At 38.9% G+C, this 19,989-nt stretch overlaps 1 protein-coding gene across 1 annotated transcript in view; it reads right to left on the minus strand.

Annotated features, from left to right (window-relative positions):
- The window catches only part of slc6a1a (solute carrier family 6 member 1a), a 59,186-nt gene that overhangs the window by 33,625 nt on the left and 5,572 nt on the right, over positions 1 to 19,989 (minus strand). Inside the window, exons 11-12 of the mRNA XM_079850278.1 lie at positions 17,501 to 17,632; positions 17,318 to 17,420 (exon numbers count right to left, since the gene is read on the minus strand). Of these exons, the coding sequence (XP_079706404.1) occupies positions 17,318 to 17,420; positions 17,501 to 17,632 (235 nt within the window). The remainder of the gene's footprint in view (positions 1 to 17,317; positions 17,421 to 17,500; positions 17,633 to 19,989) is intronic.

Below are 19,989 nucleotides of genomic sequence, written 5' to 3' on the forward strand. Positions count from 1 at the left end.
ACCTACTTAATATAGGCAATAGGCATATACTAGCCTATATGATTAGCCTGGGTTTCCCCATACTGCCTTGAGCAGCGCGATTTTATTCACGCTGCAAGGTAGTCTGGACACCATGGACTAATTTTTCCCCTGAAATAGGGAACCAATCACAGAACGGGGAGGGAGCAGGAAGACGATGACGAAGTATATGCGACACACCGAAGCAGTTTGTTTATCTATGGATCCAACATGACAGACGTAAAAATATATGCATATTTTTAGGAACACATCTACAAAAATATGCCTGTATTTCAAGTTGATAAAATAATTTAAAATCCACATCAGTTTATTTGTGCCGACGCGCCACGCCCTCCCAGGATCTATAACGTTACCAAGGCTACTTCCACTTTTAAAAATGCATCACAACCGCGCGCGCGCGTTCTGCTTGCAGTCGTCGAGATAGATGCTGAGGAGTTGAAGAAAAGAATAGCTAGTGGAGATTGTAAAGTTGTCGACAATACGTCATCAAAAATCAAGTCTAGTGTGTGGGAGAAATTTGGAGTTATCTGAAGAAAATATTGTGAAAGGCTTTGCTGCAAACATTTTCGTGTTGGATAGCCGCAAATGTGGAACTTCATCCCTGAGGAAGCACGCAGATAACTGGTAACAAAGCAGCTCTATCGAACGGTATTTTTCATATTTAACACTGTTAAGTATGTGTGGTGTGCAGGGTGTGTTTGAACCCAAAATTGTCAGATGTAGGCTAGACGAAATTGTGTGGCATATAGTGGTGTAGCCGCGTCTGTTCGATTTGTGTGGTAACGTTAGCCATGTTCTTCATGTATCGGCCTTTTGACAGCTTCGGCTATAATGGTCGTGTAATAACTTCTGTATGACCTGGCAATAAAAATGTTTGTAAGTGTGTCTATAATGTGATAGTCTAAACTGATTTTATTTCGGGTGCGGGTCGGGTGTCGGTTCTATTTTAAGCGGGTCGGTGCAGATTTTTATTAGTGCTGCTGTTGGAAAACGGGTCGGGTGCGGATTTACAAAATCGGACCCGTGCAGGACTCTCTGGTGTACACATAAATCTCTGACCCATCGTCGTCTTCTTTGAATATCTGTCGCTCTACATACGTCATCTGGTATAATTTGAAATGATTGGCTATGAGCTGCGTACAGGCGCATTTGATAGACATTCGTAGCGCCCAATAAACGGCTCTGGGCATTCGTAAACCACGCCTCAAATACGAGAAAATGTACATGTGGTTTCCAGACCACGTCTCAAAGAGAAAGTGGTCTGACGTTAGCCAGGCTACTATATGATAGCCTAAATTAGCAAAACTTGGCCACTAAATATTTAATTTTCAATTATTTTAATTATCACAATTAAAGTTTTAATTTTATTAAATTGAACAAGCGCAACAATTAGCATTTAATCAAATATTCTAAAAGATGTATTATTAATAATAATGTTATTTCAACATAATATTTCGTTTTTTCGACATAATATGTGTGCGTGCAACAAGCAAGATGTGTATTTGTAAATCCGGTGATGCGTGCATTGATTTTTATCAATAAACTAGTGTTTTCTGACAGTGTCGACTGCAAAGATGAAGTTGACGATCGCCATATTTGTAGTGAACGCACCTAGAGAGAAATGCACATAAAGACATAATCAGAGAGTAGCCTTTTTCTTTTCGTTTTGAATTATTTCGTTTGAAGACATTTCAAGCTTTGTGTATTTGATGTATTTATCATGTCTGTGTGAGGCATACGCTGAGTTTCGTTAAGTTAGGAGGATGAGATGCGCTCCAGCTGACGTGCAACGCAAGTGGCGCCTCCATGATTAGTGTCTGTTATATTTGCTTCTCTTACTTATTAAATACAGGCAATTGGTTGATGAAAAATTTATTCAAATTAAGATACAATTTATAGAAAACGAAATTCACTTTAAATAAAGGTTTTCTACTAAACAAAACTTAATGAAGTGGTCAAAATCATGTCTGACCCACTCCATATCCATCTCTCGATATAATGCATCCTATCTTACTCGTGCTGTTCACTTTTCATATTCAACATAGATGGAAAAAAATAACATTATAATATTTTAACAAATATGATACTAAATGAGATTATTTAATGGCTACAACAGTATAGTAGGCCTATAGACTCTATTTGTACAAATTGCTGCACATTAATTTAATTAAATAAAACCTTGTAACGAATTCACACTCTATGGTAGACTGTGTACAGTTGAGACACCTTAAATAACTTGCGTTTGCAGCAAGCACAAGTTGTGATTTTTTGTGTCAGCTGGGAAGGAAATATATACCAGACCTCTTGGAACTTTAATTGAATACATAGCGTTGGTGAAGCATACTGAAATTACATCCCTACAAATTTATTAGGCCCTACTGAAAATAAATGTATCGAATTTAAGCAAAGTAGCCTAAATATTAAGACTGTAAGCCCTTTGCTTTTTACTTAGCCTATAAAGGACTCTTGTAGCCGAATTTGTGTTAATTTAATTTGTAGAGGATTTTTTTAACTCAAACATTAACACTGAAATAAATTAAACTAAACTATTGTAATTTTTTTGGCACACGACGACGAGTGGCGCTATGCATTGTTCCAAAGCCAGGTTTTTTTCTGGCATGTTGAATTAGTGTTCGACAAACGCGGCGGCGCCTTCATTTGAATGAAGACACACTGGAACGTTAGGCCATGTCGCAACGAGTGAATCGTGGCCGAGTGGTTGAACTTACGATACGATCATTTAGATGACACGGTTTCGAATCCCGAACTAACTTGGACTACTGATATTTTTATATTAGCCTATTAATGCATTTTATAGTCTATTGTTGATGCAGAGAGATTTGTCTAGTTCTAAAACATAGTTTTTTGCTTATAGCCTATTTACAAAATAAAATCACCATGCATTTCCATTTTACAATAAGCAACAAATAGCCTATTATACAATGACTTTACTTCTGTAACCTATAATGATTCCAATCGTAATTTCAAAAGCAGTTCTGTTAATATATATATATATTAGGGCTGTGTATTGGCAAGAATCTGGCGATACGATACGTATCACGATACATGGGTCACGATTCAATATATTGCAATATATTTCGATACTGTGCATAAGGCGATATATTGGGATTTTTTTGAAGTAAAATATATAAAAAATATTTTTAAAAAGACATGATGTGCATAAAAGTCAAAGAAGTTTACTTTAGGTAAACAATTCAGTACACAGAAAATCAAACTGCCAGTTTGGGATTGTGGTTCACAGGTTCTTAGTGAGCAAATTTTTATATGCTCAAGTAGGCCATAATAAAAGAAAATAGGTACATAGCCCCTGTCACAATACAAAACAACAACGTGAACTGGACGAAAATGAATGAATTGTGGATGAAAGTGAACAAAATGAATGTGTCATATATTGAAATCAAGTTTTATGTGATAAAAGATTTTAAAAGAACTGGACGCGCGAATGAGGCGAACCGCGCCGCGCTAAACGCCTCGTGCCGCAGGACCTCCAGAGGCGCGTAAACGCGTCTTTGCATTGACTTCACATTGAAATCACTCGCGCCAGATGCTCTTTTCGCGTTTGGTGTGAGCGATGCACGCGATTACATTTAGAAATAGACAAGCTTTGTTTCCAAATGCACCAAGCAAAGATATCCTATCAATTGTATAAACTTTTATAAAGCCAGCCAATATAATCACAATAAACACATCCAAAATGAAATATTTAACATATATACGCAACGTCTAATTTGTAAACAAAATGATTTACGCACTAAATCCAACATAAACTCCGGCACAATTTGCATATGTTTAAACTCTCAAGACAGACGTCACATCCCGAACCTCACAGCAATTGGCTGCCAACTGCGTTTTTCGCTTGATATTTGTATAAAGGAACTGTCTAACTTTTTGACGCTCTCGGTCGCTCTCAACGCTTTCTCCGGTCCGCTGTCAATCCTAAAATGTCCAGTGGACACGCACCGTTATAGGCGAGCCTGGCGAGGACACTAGTGGTGCGTCTCAGCATAGCTATCTAGTGGTAGGGATTTAAACAACATAAACGTGAACCACTGTCTTACGGTCTTACCATGAATATTTTTGGACGTAAAAAATAAAATAAAAAAATCGATATTGCGTTTTTGAAAATCGATACAGTATTGCTAAATAAAATATCGCGATACTCAGGTGTATCGATTTTTTCTTACACCCCTAATATATATATATATATATATATATATATATATATATATATATATATATGACTTTTAAACGACAAACAATAAAATCAGAACCAGTATTTGCGTTCATGGTTCCAGTGGCAGTAATGCATCCACGGCTTTTCAAAATGTCACAAAGCGTTTTGAGATTGTTTTGAATGAAATATTGAAGTTTATAATGAAGTGTTTTGGCAAACCACGACGAGTGGCAAACTCTTTGTTTTGTTTTGCAAACTCAGCTAGCCTGTGGGGGGTTTGGAGAAGGCAAAAGTTGCTTTATCGTGGGGGTGCAGGACAGAGGTGTTAATGTTCCGTCTTTCATATGGAGAGTGTCGGAGCCAGCCTGATGAGCAGGCAAAGGCAAAATTCTTTTAAGGATTAATCTCAAAATCTCCAAAAGTCCATAGCCTATGTACAGTAGGCCCTATATCTTATTAAATTATATATTGTAGTTTTATTGATTGTATTTAAAGGTTTTCCACACACAATTTCAATTTAGCAGATACAGAGCTCTTTAATTCGCGACCCACCTCGTTTTATTGTGAGGTGAATTCAGCAAGGCATGTTGTATCTTTGAAGGAACAAAAGCTATTTGTTACAGTTTTTTCTTTCGTGATTTGTGTGGATGACACACAGCGACATATACAGTATTATCAGCTGTATGGTGTTTTTTTACGCTGAAAGACCCGCCGCGCGCAGTGAGGGAGACCAAACTTACTAAAAAAATATCCAGAGAGAGACAAAGAAAAACGCCTGTTCTTAATTTATGTTGCTTTGAACTTTTTTCGTTTTGTACCGTTTTAATTTTTTAATTTAGCTGCAATTTCTTTGACAATAGAAATTTAAAATGTTGCAAGAATAAGATTGTGTTTCTTATTTTGCATCACAAAGGGAATAAACTCTATCGATGCAACCCTGTTTAAATAAATAAACTGTTCCGACACTTTATTCATACCTTGAAATGTGCGATGGGTTTTCAAACTTAATTAATTTTCTTTTTCTTTTACATTTTCATTGTTTATTTTTTAATTGAAAGCAATACTGTATTGAAAGTATTTTTCTGATTTGTTCGATCTGTTTTGAAAAATGTCTTCCGTTGCTATGGCCGGGTATCACTGTCAGTCATCTCAATCTCGTGAATGATTCACACACAAATTTCTTTTTAGCAGATTAAAGACGAGCTTCATCATCTTTTTATTTTCTGGTGCAATCGGCTGACAGTCTTCCTCATCAGATGTGTCGTCTTTGCAGCGGCTCAACTGGAATGTAGCAAATTTATGTTGTAAATTGATAATTAAACAAGATGATTGACTTTAATAAACAGATGCATATTTAAGCATCAAGAATGGAAAAACACAAACACTGTCGGCTACACTGAGATTCGATCTCAGATCGTTTGAAGCTCTGAGAGGCTATTGTTAATGCATTGACCACAGAGCTATCGTCTGAATAGCCTAGGTCTACTATTTTCTGTTTTAAAAGTTTGTTATATTCTTTTTTTATTTGCTTATGTTTTTTAACATTAGCAATTTACTGTCTCGAAATTATGTGTCGAAAAAATTATAAAAAAAAGTGTTTTTACAAGACCTTGTGCTGTTTATTTATTATTATTATTATTATTATTATTATGCAGATGTTAATTTAGCCATTCTGTTAGATAAAAATTGTCCCTAATGTAAAATGGAAATTAATGGTAATTTTATTTTATAAATATAAAATATTTAATATAGGCTATAGGAGAAAAAAACAATATGGTGTAGCAATATTTTAGAACTATCAAATCTCTCTGCATTAATAATAAAAAAGTAGCCCATGTTTGTTCGGGATTAGAACCCGTGTCATCTGAATTATTGAAACGTAAGTTATAGTCTACCACTCGGCCACGAATTTGTTTTGTTTTAGTTTGTTTGAAATGTATTTTTACATATTTTGCTTTCGTTAATGTTAACCAATTCTGTTGTAGCATAATAGGCCTATATTTTTTCCCTAAAAGTTTGTTTTATTCTCTGCTTTGTTTGTTTATATTTTTACATATTCAATCAGTCTCATTTTTGTTCAAATAATGAAAAACGGTTGTTGTTTTTTTACAAGATCTTGCGCCAAGGTTTTTTTTTTTTTTTTTTTATTTATTTTTTTTTTAAATAAACAGATAGGAAATTTACCTTTTAAAATGCCGCAGTTGCTGCTGTTTTGCCCTGTCACTTGCGGCACCCGGTATAGCCTAGTCATTTCGCGAACGACTTTGAAATTCGACTGGTTTATTTTTGCTGCGGCAGTAATAGGCATTGTGGTTGATTATTTATTAAAGAATTCAATTGATACAACATGTAAGCCTATTTAATTCTGAATATAACAAAGAATGCTTAAACCGACTAACATCGGTTAGTAACTGCAAGTCCTGAAAATGTTTTAATTTTACGGTAAATTATTTTAATTTATTTCACTGTTATGTTTCAGTTAATAAATCTACAAACACATTAAAATAACACAAAGTAAATGACAAGTAACCTATTGACATAACCTTTCTAAATTATAGAAAAACTGGGCACACAATGTTACCGTGTGTCTACTTTGTTTAAATTTAATGAATTTGAATTCGTTTAACCACAATATTTATCTTGAATTTATCTGTGACCTCAGCTCAGATTACTGCCGCGGCAGATTACGTCATAAAGAGAATAAACTGACACTTTTCAAAGTCTGTGATTACAGCGCCACTCAGCGGTAAAAGGCAGCAAATACACATCCCAATTTTGCCGCCGCGGGAACGGCGGCGGTAAAAGTCTCATTCTGGTTGGGCACCATCTGTATTAGCCCGGTTCTGTCAAAACTGCACTGGCTCCCTATTAAACATCGCATCAATTTTAAAATATTGCTGATCACTTACAAAGCACTAAATGGTTTAGCTCCGCAGTACTTGAGCGAGCTCTTAACGCATTATAGTCCTTCACGTCTATTGCGATCTCAAAATTCCGGCCAGTTGATAATACCTAGAATATCAAAATTGACTGCTGGCGGTAGATCCTTTTCCTATTTAGCACCAAAACTCTGGAACAGTCTTCCTACCATTGTCCGGGAAGCAGACACACTCTGTCAGTTCAAAGCAAGACTAAAGACACATCTCTTTGACCTAGCATTCACATAATACATTATAGACTTCTATAATTCAGTGTTAGGCTGCATAGATTAGGTCAGCCGGAACCAGGAACACTTCCCATAAATCCTGATGTACTCATTACATCATAAGAAGAATGGCATCTACGCTAATTTTAGTGTCTTTTGTTTATCCCAAGGTTTTCCCGCAGCCTGCCGGATCCAGGCCGTATCCAGATCTGATGAAGGACCTGCGCCTGGACCCGATCCAACGCAGTGCTGAAGTGCCAACTAGTCTCTCCCTATGGAGGATCCCTTTACCACTCTACAGATAAAGCGTCGTCGGGAAACTCAATTCGCGTACATACCCCGAATTAATAAAATAAAATAAAATTCTGTATCAAAAATTATAAGGAAACACCAGTACTTTGTTTAGGCTTGGCTTGTAGGGAATTCCAAACCTGCGCACATTCAAATGCACATAACTATAGAACCAGTTCTTAATGCGCATGTGAACGCCATCAGCGTTTCTTTCTCACAGGTTCGCGTTTAAAGTCTGTGTAGAGGGAATGGTGTCGTCTTAGCGGCCCCTAATTTAATAACAAATGATTGTTGCGACGGAAGCGAATCAATCAAAACTAACTTTAGCTGGAAAATAACTTTATTAAAGAACCACTATAAAGCCAAAACAATCTCTGTTACCTTAAATTATACGTTTATCTCTGTAAAGCTGCTTTGAAACAATCTACATTGTTAAAAGTGCTATATAAATGAAGATGAATTGACTTGACTTGACTTGACTGGATATGGGCCAGCTCAGGTAAACTCAAAGTTTTTTTAAAACAACTAACTGCATTTTTACTGAAGCTGTCTTCAGCTAAACAAGACATTTCGCATGCAGCAAATATTAAACAGAAAGTGGGTGAAAGTTCCGTTGCATTTTTTAATAGATTTAAACATGCATTCAAGTTAATGCCGCCGTCCAAAATTGCCCATCAACGAATGTCAGAAAGGCCATAAAATGTTTTTTTTTCTTTTTTTTTTTGTAGAAAAAAAGCTCTGAGACTTCAGCAGACAAATGAGAATCAGATGTTTAGGCGCTCTGATGGCTCCAGGCCAAAACCCTCTCCCTTGCTTTCTTCCACCCAAAGGCAGAGGCCTTGTTATCCGACTGAATGGGGGTCACAATGAAGCAACCCACAGAGTTCTGAGCCCTTTTCTGAAAATGTTTCATTGATTTACATAAGTTATCCAAATAAGTCAACTGTTTTGCCATTTATTGAGTTAAATGTTGATCGTAAACCATTTTTCTAGTCGACAGCGGTGCCTCAATCTCATCGCTGTCTTCCCATGTCTACGAGGACTCAATCACAGGGAAAAAGATCAACTCTGTGGGAATTAACAACATCCCTGTGAAATGTGAAAAGACAACATCTTTACCGGTTACTTCCAATGATGTCCCATCGTTGTTCAAAATGCACGTTCATCAAAATTCTCCATTCTGCCTGTTAGGTAGAGATTTGATGCATAAATTGGGTATTAAACTTGCTTTTGACGCTGACTCTCTGCAACTCATGTTTCCTGCAGCCTTTTCCCTCACGACCGGCACAGGAAGTGCTCTCTTCGAGGATGTGCCTGCAACTGAGCTCAGACAGGACATAGCTGATGTTAATCCCAAGTTGTGGGCGGCCCATAAGGATGAAGTAGGACTCATTGATGTAAAGCCATACGTGGCCAATTTGACAACAAATAGGCCTGTGTTTCAAAAGCAATGTCCACTTTCAAAGGAAAAAGAGGAGGGAATTCGACCCCTCATTGATCAGTTACTGGCTCAAGGCATTCTGGTTCGCACTCATTCACCTTATATCACACCAATCAATCCAATTAAGAAAGCAAATGGTTCTTGGCGTTTAACGCAGGACCTGAGAAAAATTAATGATTTGATAAAACCACTTGCTCCTATTGTACCAGATGTACAAACTATAATAAATTCTATCCCTTCAGAACATGCATTCTATTCTGTCATTGATTTAAGCTCCGCCTTCTTCACTATTCCTGTGGATTGCCAAACTCAGCCGCTTTTTGCATTTTGTTTTCAGAATTGTCAATACATATGGACGAGACTCCCACAAGGGTTCAGAGATTCTCCGGCTGTTTTCTCTGCTGTAGTGCACACAATGCTGAAAGATGTCATACTCCCTCCAGACACCTGCCTGCTCCAATACGCTGATGACATTCTAGTCACTGGTGCCTCTGAGGACATATGTGCTGCTGCCTCTACAATTGTCTGCAACATTCTAGCAGAGGCTGGTTTCAAGGCATCTAAAGAGAAACTTCAGTGGGTGCAGAGGAAAGTCAATTATCTCGGACATGAACTGTCACAAGGCAAAGTTCGTCTGTCTGCTGACAGGGTCAAAGCCATCGCTACGTTCAAGCATCCATCAACACGGAAGCAAATGCAAAGCTTTCTGGGACTGGTCAATTACTGTCGATTATGGGTGCCTAATTGCTCCATGTATGACAAAATCCTGCGAGAAGCTACGCTGGATGATAAAGAGGACATTACATGGACAACTGAGATGGATCAAGCATTAAGACATTTGAAATCCGCCCTCTTAAGGCCTCCTACCCTCGGCCTTCCTTGTTACCCGCAAGAGTTTCACTTGTACGTGCATGAAGGTGCAGGCACAGCCGCTGCAATCCTGGCCCAAGATCATGGGGCACCTTTCTTCCAATAGCTTATTTGTCTAAAACCCTTGATTCAGTGGCTAGGGGACTCCCTGCCTGTTTGCATGCAGTGGCTACTACAGCGATCATGGTACAGGATGCTGAAAAGGTTGTTTTATCGCATCCATTCACAGTTCACAATTCTCACCAGGTAGGAGCCATTATGCATAACATTTCTACTCAACACATGACTGCCCAACGCCGTTCAGGCTATGAGGCTATATTGTTAGCTACTGCTAATTTAACGTTGAAAGTAACTTCTGTTATTCATGGCCCTACTGTACATTTGCACAGGTTGCTGACACAAGGTGAATTTCAGAGTGATGACCACGACTGCCTGACCAGAATCCAAACTTCGTCTGCCTGCAGGCCAGATGTGTCTACATCTGTCCTGGAGGAGGGGAAGCATTGGTATATCGATGGATCCTGTTTCAAGCCAAATGACAATTTATACTTGTGTGGTTATGCTATTGTTGAATTACCTGATCGTGTAATCGAGGTGTATTCTTTGCCATATAAATCAGCACAAGTTGCAGACTTAATTGCTCTAACAAGAGCTTGTCAATTGGCAAAAGGTCAGTGCATCAATATATACACTGACTCTAAATATGCATTCATTGTAGTCCATGACTTTGCTATATTGTGGGAGGAAAGAAATGTCAAAACCTCAGACAGAAAACCAATTTCACACCATAACATTGTGGCCGAGCTCATAAGTGCAGCACAGCAACCATCGAAACTTGCTGTCATTAAAGTAGCTGGTCATAAAACAGGTGAATCGGACGAGGCTAATGGAAACAGACTTGCAGATGAAGTAGCGAAATGGGCAGCTAACGAAGTGATACTTAGTCTGCACGTAGACACACTCTTTCAGTACAAAGCTAGACTGAAAACACATCTCTTTGACCTAGCATACACATAACACATTATAGACTTCTATAATTCAATGTTAGGCTGCATAGATTAGGTCTTAAATTAGGTCCATAAATCCTGATGTACTTGTTACATCATAAGAAGGATGGTGTCTACACTAATATTAGTCTCTCTGTTTACCCTGAGGTTTACCGCAGTCCGCCGGATCCAGGGCGTATCCAGATCTGAAGAAGGACCTGCGCCTGGACACAATGACAGCGCAGTCCTGAAGTGTCAACTAGTCTCTCCCCTGTGAAGGCCTCCTTCCCTTTCCTTTACCTCTCTACATATAAAACGTTGTCGTTTTATCTGTACTGAGTCACCACGTGGCTACGCAGACGCGGCCAGACAAGTAGTTTGTTGAGGGTTGATTTGTAAAGGACTACACGCCTGCGCACACATATTCAAACGTGCATACCTATGGACTGAACACGTGATGCGTATGTGTGCGACATCGGTGTTTGCGCACAGGTTGCGTAGGTTTGCGCAGAGATAACTGATAATTGTTTGCACCTTGGAACCTATTTCAGGGAGTGCGTTCTCGAGCCACCAGGCACTGTTTTGTGCAGATGAGCGGGCCGGAGCGTATTAAGTGTTTTCTGTTAGAACGGTGTTGTGTTAGCGGCCCCTAAGTTAATAACTAATAATCTTCGCAACGGAAGTGAATCAATCAATCAAAACTAACTTTAGCTTAGGGCTGGGCGATATAACGCATGACATTGTTAGGCACATCTCGTCAGTAAAGCCGTAGTTAACTGACAAGCTGAGCCATATCGCATTAATATCGCGGACGTATCGCCTGCGATAATTAATGCGATATGGCTCAGCTTGTCAGTTAACTACGGCTCTTTGTAGTGAATGCCGCTCCATCTGAAAGCAGGTGATGGCGATTTACTACTAATCAAGGAACCGGCTTTACTGACGAGATGCGCCTAACAATGTCATGCGATATATCGCCCAGCCCTACTTTAGCTGGACAATAACTTTATTCTAGAGCTGCTGTAAAGCCAAAACAATCTCTGTTACTGTAATTTCCTATTATCACTGTAAAGCTGCTTTGAAACAATTCATATAGTTAAAAGCGCTATATAAATGAAGGTGACTTGACTTGACTTGACAAGGAAAATTGTGCATTCGCAAAAGACTGGAAAACATTCTTACGAAAAGAAGCACCAAACCTACAGCATGTGCTTTATTTGCACCGAGATGGTGGCGATTGTTAAGAGTGCTAACAATAAGCACCACTATAAATCATCAAAGCAAATGTATTTTGAGCAAAATTACCCATTAAACATGGAAGTAAAAAAAAAAAAACTTAACGAGTCGAGAGAATCATATTGAGAATCTAGATGTAATATAGTCCTGTAGAGTCTGTGGACCCTCAGCTCAGTGGAAAATTGTTGAATGGACAACAAAGATTTAAATTTGAGTTCCTCTGATCAAGAGCAAAGACATGGAAATGTCATTCAATCAACAAAAAACTAAAAACAAACGTGTGATAGGATGGTTGTAAAGAGGGCAAACATGATTAGGACAGAAAGGGTTGAACTGGATTCAAAATTGTAAAGGCTTCACTGTATATCAGACACGTTACTCTCAAAGATGAGGAGCTTATACAATTTCCCAGGCAGCTGCTGATTGACAGATTGGATTAATGGGAAAAATGCCAGGAAGATCCATGGAAAAATAGGCCCCTCCCTGAAATGTCAAACTAGCAGACAGCAAAGGAGGCAAACACTGAGAAATCCAACCAATGGCCTTAGTTGAGGACAGAGGGAAAGCAAAAGCACTAATGATGGCAATAGACATATCGGAGGACATATACAGAGTTAACAATGTCAGTAACTCAAGGTACAGAGACTCTAGAAGAAAGCTCATGAGACTATTCAGCACCTGCAGGCAGAAGCATCAAACACTAATTCATAACCAAGTAATGGCAAGAAACTGGCAGAAAAAAGGGAAGTGGGGATCTAGCAATCCCAAATGACAGGAAAAATGAGCTTGAGAAATAGAAGCTATAGACAAACCAAGGCCAATGTAGTGCTGAAGGAGAGGGACTAAATTAATGAATGACAAATAAATTTCAATGAATGACATGTCAATATCAATGAAAACGACAATCTTAAGCAATATTTTTGTCATCCTTGTCACAACTTTGAATTTATGATGGTTACCAACTTCAATTTGTAATTCAATTCTGTTTCCTTACATACAGTAGGTAGTCAACCAGAACGCTAGCCTAGAAATCTAGACGCACCCTAGCGGCAGCAACATGTATTTTGCAGCCAGGGTAGTCTAGCAACTCTCCATTGACTTTCGTGTTGTAAAAACCTAAATTGGGTCAGGCCAATCACATCGCGTATAGAGTAGGCGGGGCGGGCTTAACATAATGACGACAGAGTTGTGACGGTTCCCTGCTACTTGAAAACAAAGAATGGCGGCTGCTGGAGAACGGTCTTTCGAATCGGCTTTGGCTGTGACTCTGGAGGACTTGGAGTTTTTCTTTGAGGAGCAAAGAACGGCACTTAAGTCATTCTTAAAAAAGGAAGATGTGTTCATAGTTTTGCCGGCCAGATTCAAAAGTTGAATCTATCAACTAACGTCAGCTCCGCTGTTGGGAAAACGCTCTGGTTGGTTGTAGCGCTGTCCTATTGCGTGCAGAGGGAATTTGAAAGACGGCCGTTTATCCGCCCCTCGGATTGAGCCGTGTCTATGGTGAGTTGCCAGACCTAATATCTTGATGTAGGTCTGGCTTGCCAGGCTACCAGAACGCCAGCCGGCGTGGCAAAAATAAACCAGTCACATTTCATAGTCATTCGCGAAATGACCGCCAGGGGGCGCAAAGGGATATTGTGCAAAACAGCAACAATTGCCGCATTTTGAAATGTAAGTGGAGTTAATGTCAATTAACAGTAAGGATGAAATACTACAACTATGGTAAACAGAATAGAACATTTTTAGAAGAGAAAACTAAAATCAAAAGTTAAAAATAGAGATGACAACAATATAGCCTATATTTCATATTGTAGATGTCGGTGGGCAACAGAAGCCTGTTCCCCGGGGGAGCAGCGCCATAACAAAAAACGAAAACAAATTAATAACAAAAATAACAAACAAAAATAAATTAGGTGCAATGAAGCTGATTATTTTTAGTATTCTATTGAGGAATGAGACGAATGAAGAGAGTTTCTCGCTCGTGTGAGCAGCACACACTGGTGTGGAGCAAGGTTTCGATCATTTAGATGACACGGGTTCAAACATGGACTACAGTCATTTTTATATTATTAATGCATTTTATATTATTAATGCAGAGATATTTGTCTAGTTCTAAAACTCTGTTACCCTATATCGGTTTTTGCTTATATATAAAATAAAATTAGCATGCATTTCCATTTTACACTAAGGAACAAATATTATCCAACAGAATGACTGAATTTAGATCTGTATAATAATTCCAATCGTAATTTCAAAAGCATTTCTGTTATATATATATATTTGGGGTTCCCTATAGGCTACAGAAAGAGGTTTTAAAAACATGGTTGTAAGCAAGGTGCGATTTGCCAGGGGGGACGGGGATTTCCCTCTGGTCTAAACATCCCAGCTTCTGCTGAATTATTTTGACCGGATAGCCAGTCTGATGAGCAGGCAAAGGCAAAATTATATACTATATCTTATTAAATTATAGCCTATATATTGTAGTTTTATTTATTGTATTTAAAGTTTTTTCACACAAAATTTCAATTGAAGTGTTCAATACAGTTGTTTCAACTGGTTTTGTAGAGTATTCGAATGTTTGAGCAGTGTGTATGATTGTCAACAATCTGGCATTATCTAAACATGAACTGTTGACAAAAGAATGTGAGTGATCAGCAGACACAGAGCGCTTTAATTCACGATCAACCTCGTTTTACTGTAAGGTGAATTCAACTAGGCATTCTGTGTCTTTGAAGCAACAAAAGCTAAATAATTTGTTACAGTTTTTCTTTCGTGATTTGTGTGGATGACACGCAGTGACATACAGTATTATCAGCTGTATGAGGGGTTTTTACCCTGAAATGTTTCAAATTGAGAGATTTTTTCTGATTTGTTCAATGTATGCGTTATGTGTATGTAATGGATCTGTTTTGAAAAAAAAAAAATTCCGTTGCTATGGCCGGGTATCACTGTCAGTCATCTCAATTTCGTGAATGATTTACAAAACAATAATTTAGCAGATTAAAGACGAGCTTCATCTTCATTTTCTGGTGCGATCGGCTGATAATCTTCCTTCATCAGTTTTGTTGTCTGTGCAGAGGCTCTACTGGAATGTAGCAAATTTATGTTGTAATGTGCCATTGATAATTAAACAAAAATGCTTGACTTTAGTAAACAGTTACATATTTAAGCATCAAGAACGGTAAAACATAAATGCTGTCGACCAACATCGGTTAACAGCATGTAGGCTACAATGTTATATCGTCCAAACACCTATTAATAAAAATGACAGGAAAACACAACAAATCAAATCAAACACAACAAATCTCCGAAAAGTGTTTCTAATCAATAAATTAACATTTCAAAAGTTTTTATTTTTAACAAATATTAAACTAGAGACAAAATGATAAATATGGTAGAGCTGAGATTCGATCTCGGAACGGTAGAAGCTCCGCGAGACGCATGTTGTTGCGTTGACCAGAGCGTTATCTTCTGAACACTGTCTATGGTCATGCAAAGCCTCATTGATGTAGTCTAATATTTTTCTATTGCAAGGTTTTATGTTGAAATGTTTTCATTATTTATTAAAGGAAATAATGCTAATCATAACAACCTGATTAGCCTATTTAATTCTATTTAATTCTTAATAAAGAATGCTAAAACACAAATGCTGCCGACTAACATCGGTTAGCAAGTCCTGATCAATGTTTTAATTTTACAATCATTTAGTTTAATTTATTTCACTGTTATGTTTCAGTTAATAAATCTACTGACCAATTAAAATAACACAAAGTATAAGACACATAACCTATTGACATGCATAACCTTTCTAAATTATAGAAAAATTGGACACAATGTTAACGTTTAGCTTACTTTAGCTTACTAAAATGGCATCTACGCTAATTTTAGTGTCTGTGTTTATCCCGAGGTTTTCCCGCAGCCTGCCGGATCTAGGCCGTATCCAGATCTGATGAAGGACCTTCGCCTGGACCCGATGACAACGCAGTGCTGAAGTGCCAACTAGTCTCTCCCTATGGAGGATGCCTTTCCCACTCTCCAGATAAAGCGTCGTCGGGAAACTCAATTTGCGTATCTACCCCGAAGTGATAAAATAAAATAAAATTCTGTATCAAAAATGATAAGGAAACACCAGTACTTTGTTTAGGCTTGGCTTGTAGGGAATTCCAAACCTGCGCACATATATTCAAACGCACATAACTATAGAACCAATTCTAAATGCTCATGTGAACGCCATCAGCGTTTCTCACAGGTTCGCGTTTAAAGTCTGTGTAGAGAGAATGGTGTCATCTTAGCGGCCCCTAATTTAATAACAAATGATCGTTGCGACGGAAGCGAATCAATCAAAACTAACTTTAGCTGGAAAATAACTTTATTAAAGAACCGCTATAAAGCCAAAACAATCTCTGTTACCTTAAATTATACGTTTGTCTCTGTAAAGCTGCTTTGAAACAATCTACATTGTTAAAAGCGCTATATAAATGAAGATGACTTGACTTGACTTTGCTTAAATTTGATGCAATAATAGAAGCCTACATTTGTTTCAGTTCTAAATTTGTACTGTAATTTCAGTATTGTGATTATGAATTCGTTTAACAACAATGTTTCACTTGAACTGATCTGCTACCAGCTCTCAGTCACTCTCGATGAGCCGCGGCGCGACGGCAGATTACGCGATAGAGAGAATAAACTGACACTTTTCAAAGTCTGTGATTGTAGCGCCTCTTAGTAATAAAAGGCAGCAAATGCACACCCGCAAATTTTAATAATAATAATAATAAAAGTATTATTGTGGTTGAGTACCAACTGTAGACATTAATTGGCTGGTCTATTCAAAATTCAAGATTTATTGACATGGGAAAATAAAACTTCATACACACACATTTGCACACATAACACGCAATTAACAAAAATGTACAATATGCAAATGTATACAAAAGTATTTTTTGTCACAGTAATGGCGTTGATGTACCGTAATTTTGCATTCAGAGTGATCCTGTCCCACTGGATGCACTTTTGTCGTGACAGAATTATTGATGACTATTTATGACTGACGACCAAAGCATTTGTGTCCAGTTTTATAATGCTGTACAGTGCAAAACACAGACACAGTGTAACAGGACGGAAAAAGGACTCACCATAGCACCAGGAGATTGAGATGCACTCAAAGAACACCAGGAAGAGCAGACACATCCCACTGGCTGAGTAATAGTCGAAGAGTTTGAACACATAGAGGCCACCCTAACACAGGAAAAACACAAGCGTGTCATTTAAGTCCCTGTAGCCTGCAATCACTCCTCATCATATTCAAGACTGATTACCTGTGTGATATTGGACAGCCCAATGGCGTAGGACACAATGCAAACACATGCAATGAAAATCTCTCTCCTCTTCCTGAGCACCCGTGGGAACTCGTCCACCAGAGCCGTGATGAAGCCCTCCACTGTGCAGAACTGCAGGACAGTGTCAACAATGAGGATGTTATATTGCATTTATATAACTTTTTTCATGGCTCTTTGTTGTTGCATTCAATAAACCTGTGTGTGTATTAGCTATTACACTTTGAACATGGCTTATCCAATCAGATTGTAGCTTTTTTATGACTTCCCAAAAAAAACTAATAACAATAAAAGCCAACACAACTCATTGTGCCACAGGCATGGACGCGGGAAGTAGTTGTTGGCAAACTGTGATGACAATAAAATGATAGCTTATAAATATCTCTGGTTGTTGTTTCTGTTCCACAACATTTTGTATGTCATGTTTGGGGTGTGGGATGAAGAGAGGGATATTTTTAGTAATTATTTAATTAAAAATTATTTAATTTATCTTCAGTGTGTAGTATTAGCCAATCAGGTGTCTTGACGCGAATCACGCGATTACGATTCAGCCTACGCAGCACAAAAAAACAAAACAAAAACAAAATACCTAGTCTAAAAAACTACTAGTGATATAACGTTAGTCTATATCAATATCAGCGCTATAGCAAGATAATTAGTTAGCAATGTCTCAAAAGAGAATTTTGGATTTTTTTCAATCCAACCCCAAAAACCCGAGGCCGAGGACTAGCGAGAAGAATTCTCCAACTGACTCCTCATCCAGAGGTAACGTTACAGCCCCTACGCCCGAGCAGTACAAGCTAGCTTCTGTCGTTCCCGGTGCTAGCCAATACGACCAGGCTGCTGGTGACACTAACGCTAGCACTTCATATTCAAAAAATTCTCAGTCTGCCCCAGACAAGAGTGAGACTGCTGCAGCATCACCTTTACCACCTGAGCCATTTCAGCCAAGGAATTTCGACTTCCCCACCAAGCGTTTTGGGACTGAAGGTTTTTCAAGATCGTTTAAATCAGCTTGGTTTGAAAGATGGAAATGGCTCCATTATGTCAATGACACTGACAAAGCACTGTGTTTTATTTGTTGTTCTGTGGTAGACAAAAAGTTGGTACATGACTTTTACAGAGCTGACGGCGTATTCATCAGAGGGGGATTTTCGAATTGGCGTAAAGCCACAGAAAAATTTAGAGATCACGAGAAGTCATTATTCCACCTTGAAGCTGTGAACAAAATCGCTGCGCTAAATAGTACACCGATAAGTGCCCTGCTGTCAGACGCGGTTGCGAAGGAGCAGAATACTGGCAGAGTGGTTCTCCAAGATGCCTTCAAGTCAGTACGCTATTTGGTCCGACAGGGCTTACCTCTCCGAGGCCGCGATCACCGCGAAGGACATTTCTGGCATATGATGATTGACCGCACCGAGTCGCTTCCCGCAGCTCGCCAGTGGATGCTCCGCAGGGATAACTGGCTGTCAGATACGATCCAAAACGAGATGATAGAACTGCTTGCACATGCTGTGCAGCGAAGGTTGGTTTCTGGGGCAATGGTTTCTCATTACTTTGGACTGACGGCTGATGGCACTACAGACATTAGCTCATCCGAGCAGTTTTCCTGCCATGTGCATTATGTGGATGCTGATTTGTGTCAACAGAGTGTGTTTTGGGGATTTTACAGCGCGCCAGATTCGAAAGCAGACACTCTATTCAGGTGCATCACTGACATATTTTTGCGCTTGCACCTGCCGATTGAAAAGCTTCAAGGCTACTGTTTTGACGGGGCAAGTAATATGTCTGGACGTTTCACCGGCGTACGTGCGCGTCTTGCAGAAGTCTGCCCTGGCTCCTTGTTTGTCCATTGTTGCAATCACTCGTTGGATCTTGCTTTGCAAGAGGTGGCTCGGGATGTGGCTCTCGTCGCAGACGTATTTAACTTTGTACAGAGCACCTCCAACCTCATCCGAGAGTCAGCAAAACGCAAGAGTTTGTATCAGTCTCTTTTCCCCGACGGAGAACCCGTGTCCAATGTCGCAGCTCTGTGTCCGACAAGATGGTGCGTAAGGACCAAGGCGATATCCAGACTCCTGCAAGGATATGGGCCGCTGTTGGAGACCCTACGAGCTCTCGAAAAGGACCGGAGTGTTCGTGGGGAGACTCGGTCGAAAATATCAGGACTTCTAAAGCAGGCTATGAAGGGCAGAACTGTCTTCGGGCTGTTGTGCTGTGAGGCTATGTTTGGACCTTGTGAGGCTGTGGCAAGAAGTTTGCAGAAGGCTGATGCAAGCGTTTCTGGTGCACTTGAGTGCATTAAAGTTCTCAAAGAGCGCATAGGTAAGCTTTATTCTTTGCTTTTGTTACCTATAATTGCTATTTTTTTGTGGACGATTTGCATGTCAATCTCTTTTGCGCGTGTTGATGTGGTCAAATAAAAACTAATTTTACGCGCGTTGGCTTGGTAAAAAAAAAAAAAGTTCAGA

Source organism: Squalius cephalus (genome assembly GCF_949319135.1).
Source record: "Squalius cephalus genome assembly, chromosome: 18".
Lineage (NCBI taxonomy): Eukaryota > Metazoa > Chordata > Actinopteri > Cypriniformes > Leuciscidae > Squalius > Squalius cephalus.